General features: G+C 44.1%; 1 protein-coding gene across 1 annotated transcript in view; it reads left to right on the top strand.

The window, feature by feature from the left end:
- kcnh8 (potassium voltage-gated channel, subfamily H (eag-related), member 8) overlaps positions 1-7,000 on the top strand; it is a gene marked incomplete at both ends in the record, with an annotated part of 117,911 nt that overhangs the window by 99,289 nt on the left and 11,622 nt on the right. The window contains 3 exons of the mRNA XM_080787058.1: positions 1,447-1,485; positions 4,531-4,763; positions 6,395-6,495. Of these exons, the coding sequence (XP_080643184.1) occupies positions 1,447-1,485; positions 4,531-4,763; positions 6,395-6,495 (373 nt within the window). The remainder of the gene's footprint in view (positions 1-1,446; positions 1,486-4,530; positions 4,764-6,394; positions 6,496-7,000) is intronic.

The following is a 7,000-nucleotide window of genomic DNA, read 5'->3' as shown; positions in this document are numbered from 1 at the left end:
TGGGTTAATACAGAGTATAGAATAGCAAGCGTATATTGTTGTATGGCAAATAATGCAACAAAAGGGAGACCACACAGGGCTGACATGAACCAGGCCTGTGTGCTCTCTGTGTGTGTGTATTGTCCCAAAGAATGAAGGGTTTATTTGTATGTTGAAGATAAAAAGTCATTACAGGGTGAAGCCTATAAATACAAAACAAACCTGTTCTTATACCTATAACAAAGGAAACCAAAAACCCAGGACAAACTAATAACATAAAAGAGGTCACCCACCCTATACGATACACACACACGCACGCACGCACGCACGCACGCACACACACACACACACACACACAGACAGACAGATCTGTAACCCATGGCAAATCTAAAAGCAGAACAGAATGATGGTGTTTGGAGGTAGACGTCCAAGTGCCGGTGGCGGTCATTGTTGTAGATTAGTCCACGGAGGAGTGCCCTGGGCGCCATGGCTGAGGTGTCACATTAAGCAAAGCTTAATGTAGGGCATATATACCGCTCCATGGATTGGTCTATATATAGAGTCCACCACACAGGAGCCAATCACCATGACCGGTTCAACCTATTAGTTATAGTTACAGTCACTCACACTCAGCCACCTCTTTGCTATATACCCTCAGGTCCCAGGCTTACTTATCTACGAAAAGAAAAGCCATGGTCACTATACGTATAAGGTCAGAGAAGCTATCGGCGGATGTATCCTCCTAGGAAAACATCCGTCAGATGTATTTCCGCCCAGATACGATATTTTCCCCCGACCAATCACCCACCAACACTTTTCTTGGGGCGATATTCTTCCGCTAAAATCCCGCAACTTCCGCCCCAAACAAATGATAGTCTTTATACAGCATAGGTCTTGCCCATGCAGGGTGCCTATCGTTACAGTCACCATTCACAACCATCAGCCGCTGACACACACACACACACACACACAAACACCCCCACTGAGGGGCGAAAGACTAGTACCCACAACAACAACAACAATGATCGAGACGCTGGCGCTTCTGAGGTGTATATATGTTTGACTCAGAGCAATCTGAGTCAATCTGGAGCAAAAAGCATTGCTCCACATAGGAGCAATGTCTGGAACTACAGCCCACGAGGCACCCGCTTTGCGGCGAGATCAAAGCGTGTCGCTCTCCTATACTCTACAGTCTACACTCTGGTTTGACTGTGCCCTTTATCCTTCACGTGCCCAGCAGACGTGGAGCCCTGCGGCTCAACCACACGCACACTCCAAGGACGGAACACAAGCAAAACCAAAGAGGGGTGTGACATATATATACTGTATAGTCTAGTCTAGTGTAATAACAAGGTTCTGCTATTTTCGTGTGAAATACTATATACCTCGAACAGAGGGAAGGAAAGCCATGCCTTGGATAACCGCTGAGTAATGTTTCTTTTCTGGCTCTCTCTCTCTCTCCTCCAGGTCAAGTCCAGAGTGTCTACAACTTCAATCGATGCTCAGGTACAGGAATAAAGCGAGCGCGCACCGCACACACGCACACACACACACGCGCGTGCACACGCACACACACACGCACGCACGCACGCACTTTGGCTGAGCAAAGTACATATTGAGGATAAAAAGTGACGGGCAGAAAATTGAAGACGACAATTACTGGGATTGGCCGGAATGACAGGAAAGTGAGGACGGAGTGTGAATGTTTATATGATCGATGTGGGAGTGTGATTTTTAGTACATCTCTCTCTCAACTTTGCCTCCTTTGCTGATGGCTATAATAATCCACAGCTTTTTGATGAGCCTTTTACACACCAGTTCCTCTTGTCTGCCGCATCAACAACAACAACAACAAAAACCGTCCTGACCTGCCAGGCATCTATACCGTACCTGACCTGATCACTCAAATACTCACTCTCAAAACACTTCAATCGTTTATTATTACAAAGAGTTTAAGTGTATAGTGAATATAATATGTCTGGGTGTTGAAGTCAACGGGTGTTGAAGTGGTGTTTTTGGAGGCCGGTATATGGGGTTCAGAGTGAAGGAACAGCGGGGCTGAGAAAATGCTGTTGGGGAATGAATTACACTGTTGCTGGCGGCGATAGAGCTATATAGTTAACCTATTCAGGACGGGAACCCATTTTGACCTGAGATCAGATTCTAAAAATGACAGTTTTCTAAAAAAAAAAGCTATGTTTCTATGTCAGTCGTTCTTAGATTTTTCAAAAATAGCAGACCTACAAGCTCATAGCACGGCGCCACTCTGTGGCGCGCTATGAGCTTGTAGATGAAAATGTGGCACAAATCTTTGAATATTCTTTCAGAGCGAACGTTTTTTTGAACTAAAATCTTCTGGGGTGTCCTTTGAACAACATATCTTCAGATGGGGGTCAGCGGCCAGTTACATATAATTTTGGGGTCCTTAATTGGCATGAAATAGTTTGAAAGTCAATGACCTGTCAGGTGTAAAGGAGCAACTTGGACACTCGGGCATGAAGGAAGCATGAGTTCAAGTCCGTTGCTCTCCCCTTGTCCCCCATATATGGGGACTAGGTTGGCGGAGGGTGTGTAGAGCCCAGGATCACATTAGAGGATTGACACAGGTGAAAAATGGGTTACAAAATAGTGGGATAAAAAATATATTAAAAAAAAAGAAAGTCAATGATATACAGAAACATTTTTCATAAAACTCTCATGACTTAGAAGAAATGTTGTAGAATCTGTTCTCAGTCCTAAATTCCGAGTGGCACGCTACGAGCTTGTAGATCTGCTTTTTTTGAAAAATCGAAGAACGACTGACATAGAAACTGACATTTTTAGAATCTGAACTCAGGTCAAAATGGGTTAAATCAAGGCTGCCATGGACACAGATGGGTCTGATTGAAAAGCCTTTGGTTTCTCTCGCCATTCTCTCTTCTCTCTCTCTCTCTCTCTCTCTCTCTCTCTCTCTCTCTCTCTCTCTCTCTGTCTCTCTCTCTCCAGCACCTGTTATATGCAAACGTAATCATCTGTGGTCAGGTGTTTCACAGCGACGACAACAAAAAAAAAAAAAAAAAAAAAAAAGAGGGAACGGAAAATCAATTTAGTGAGCTGGCACCATTAACCTCACGACGGTGTAATTTCCTCTGAGGATTGTAGAAGTGGCGCCATTGATTGATGAGGCAGCATACAGGGGAGGGGACCTCATCTCTTAAATATTACCTGATCATAATGGATAATCTCGCAGGTGATCAGCTGCCGAGGTCTTTACTGACCCCCCCCCGACCTGACCTCAGTGATGAAAAGCCTCTCTGGTGTTCATTAAAGACAGTGTCAAAGTTCAGCCATTTTTTACTTTCACCCGTGTGGTCGCCCTCCAAAGTTCACCACACCTCACCTCACACGAGCCCAGAGGTTTCACCCCTATATATGCAGCGCTTAAAAAACACATTTTCATAATTCAAAAGACCGTTTCGCTCAGGGTTGTGATAGTCGTTACTTTTTTGTTGTGTTGGGTGTTTTCTTTTGTGTGTCTTTTCTTTTCTTCTTAAAGCTGCTAATATAAGCAATAATTTGTCAAAATATTAATGACCTCTTTATTTTTTTTGGTATATAGCCAGCAATGGGTAGAACGCTCCCCAAAAAATGATTTAGTCTCTGTGACACATCTAGAAGGACACAGTCTGTGTAAGAGCCATGAATTGGAAATGATGTCTATGCAATGAGTGGGCTGTCACGGGTGATTAATGTGGTTGATTGACAGGCAGAGGGGCGGAGCTGTTTCATTGAATACCTCACCTAGTTCACCTGTTTCACACACAGTGAGAGAGAGGGGGTGTGTGGGAAGCCGCACTTTTGTTGACCGCTTTATTTGCTTTATTTATTTACTTTACTTACTTTGGATCGCTGTAACCAATTTGCTTTATGTTGGAGCACCGTTTAAGTTATGCTTTACTTTAATAAAAACACCTTAAAAGTATTGTTTTGGACCCAGCGAAATCCTTTTGTTTGCGGAGCGCGTCTGACACCCGGCCCATCCCATCGCCTCTCAGCGACTTATACATCAATCTCTCATAGTCGCTCAACAGTCTGCATTCAAAGATGTTCCTAGAGAAGCTTTGTCATTGGTCGGGGAGAAAAAAAAACGGTCGCAGTCACTAACCAATCAGGAAGCAGACAGGCAAATCGACCAATGACAAAGCTTCTATAGGAAAATCTTTGAATGCAGATTGCGGCCCCTAGATGTGTCACTATGAGACCATAGAGACTTTTTTTGGGGTGCGTTCTACCCATTGGCTGGCTGTCTGAATACATAATTATTGCTTATAGCAGCTTTAACAATACAACCTGAGTAGGCTTTGTGGTGTGTGTGTGTGTGTGTGTGTGTGTGTGTGTGTGTGTGTGTGTGTGTGTGTGTGTGTGTGTGTGTGTGTGTATGTACGCTCTGTCTGTCTGTCTGTCTGTCTGTCTGTCTGTCTGTCTGTCTGTCTGTCTGTCTGTCTGTCTGTCTGTCTGTCTGTCTGTCTCGCACAGTGTCATTACACTCTCTTCTCGTCTTCTCGTCTCCAGCCAGCCGGCGTGAGGGGGAACGGACGCGTCCTCCAGGGCTACCCGTCCATCGTGGAGAAGAAGAAACAGGAAGAGGAGGAAGACGAGGAGGACGAGGGGGAGGACGAGGCGGAGGACGAGGCGGCGTCGCCGTCGTCAGAGCGGAGCCAGAACTTCCAGAATAAAAAGACGCAGTTCCAGAACAACAACACTCATGGCCTCGCCACCCTGGACCCGGCCAACCTCAGCCCCAGGTGGGCCATATAGTTGGACCAGCTGGTTCCTTTTTTCCTCCCCTCCCTTCCTCTTATATCTAACAAAAACTGAGACCACCCCCCCTTATATACATATGCATGGGATACTGGAGAGGTCGCCCTTTTACCAACTCGCCCCCCGGGGCGTACATACAGCCGCCCACCCAGGAGAACTATTATGCTCAGCCTGGTATTCCTAAACGTGACCTATAAGTAAACTGGTTGCTTTATTGAAAATTGTATTCACATTATGTAGAATGGGTGTACTGTACATTTCAACGAAAGTACAGGTCCATAATCTCCATATACAAAAACTGCTGTGAGGATAAAAGCAGAAAAAAGACCACGTCCTCCATTTTTAAATTCCTCAGGACATTTAAAGACACATTTAATAAGAAACTAGGGTAAACGGGTCAAACCGAATATTATTCCTAAAAGTAAAACTATGCCTAAACTTATTTCTCAGTAAAACAAATACAAGAATACAAGAAGCGCCCCACCGAGCGGTCGGTGCGAGGTCGGCGGAAAAAGAACAAGGGGGACTCTGACTCGTGGCGACTTCTCCGGTTAGCTATGCGTGCACAGCACACACACACACACCAATACGGTTACCTATGCATGCACATGCACACGCACCAATACGGTTACCTATACGCACAGCACACACACCAATGTGATCCCCTGAAGGCAGCCCTATATTATACTGCACTTCACCGTCACAGTTTTACAGGTATAAAAAAAAGTGGGTGAAATTATTTTTTGTCCATAAATATATATAGTTCCCATCGTGTCAAAAACAATGAAAGGGAAGAAAGGCCTTTTGTTGTGGTTTGGGCTTAAGATATTTCGATTTTGCCACAAAAACGGTATACAACCAAAAGGTCTCTTTAGCTTATTTACAAGCTTTGCTACAAACTGTACAACCAAAGGGTCTGTTAGCTTTAAAAAAAAAAAAACATATTTAATTACGGTACCTAGCTACGCTACCTACGTACCACCCACCTACCTACCTACCTACTGTAAAGTTTTGGAATGAATCCCCAAAGCACTGCTTTAACTCTGGTTTATTGACTTATCTTGATAGGAACACATGAATGCAATGCAAGAGTGAATGAATCTACATACTTCGCTGACAACACATAACATATACTGACATCCGGGACCTTTTCTTCAGTGGTGTTACTATAGTATTCTGACATGCCATATCCTTGTGGATGAAAGGTTAAACTGTCAAATGGATAAACATTACACCTACCTACCATACCATACCATACCATACCATCTTTATTTCTATAGCACATTTAAATAACAACAAGTTGTACCAAAGTGCTTTACAATAAAATAATAAAAATCACAACTTCATTTAAAAACAAACAACATACAGTACACAGTGTCACTTTCAACATCAAAAGCTCATACTATGCTTGGAAAAGCCAAAGAATAAAAATATGTCTTGAGGCGTGATTTAAACACCTGAAGAGTGGGGGCTTGTCTTATGTGCAGAGGCAGCTCATTCCAGAGTTTGGGAGCTGCCACTGCAACCTACCACCTATACCTATCTACCTACCTACCTACTTATCTCTCTCTCTCTCTCTCTCTCTCTCTCTCTCTCTCTCTCTCTCCATGTGCAGGGTAGTGGACGGCACAGAGGACAGTGAGAGGACAGAGACCTTCTCCTTCTCTCCCAGCCGCGGCGGGTGTGCCGTCAGTGGGTCGGCAGCCATTGCTACAGGTCTGAGACTGCACACACTCCACAAAACTATACTAAAATACCTCAATATGGAAACATTCTCCGTTACAAGTCTGGAATTTTAAAATGTACTGCAAAGTATACCAAACGTAAAAGTAGGCCTACTCATTTCAAGTTTTCAAATACTAGCAATGTTTTGAAAATAGCAGCAACTGTCAGGCTTCTCTCCCAGGTAAAGATCCAAAATGCAGAACACAGGACACCAGGAATAACTTAAAGTATTTTACTTAGAAAATAAGGTACACCATACAAGGCAGGAATAAACGTATAAGGCAGAGCAAACTTATAATCCAACAAACACATGAGGGCATCAAGGGCTATATATAGACTAGGTTAATCAGGGAGCAGGTGAGGTGAGACACACAGGTGGGTCCAGGTAGTCATCAGGACAGTGGATGAGTGGGTGTGGCACAGACTGTGGCCAGGGCTGTGACAGCAACACGTTGTTTGAGCTTGTAGATCGGGGCTATTTTCAAATGGCCGAAAT

This window comes from Protomyctophum bolini (genome assembly GCF_963924005.1).
Source record: "Protomyctophum bolini genome assembly, chromosome: 17".
In the NCBI taxonomy this organism is placed as follows: Eukaryota; Metazoa; Chordata; class Actinopteri; order Myctophiformes; family Myctophidae; genus Protomyctophum; species Protomyctophum bolini.
Note: the sequence above shows the minus strand (reverse complement) of the source record. Positions and strands in the feature narration are given on the sequence as shown.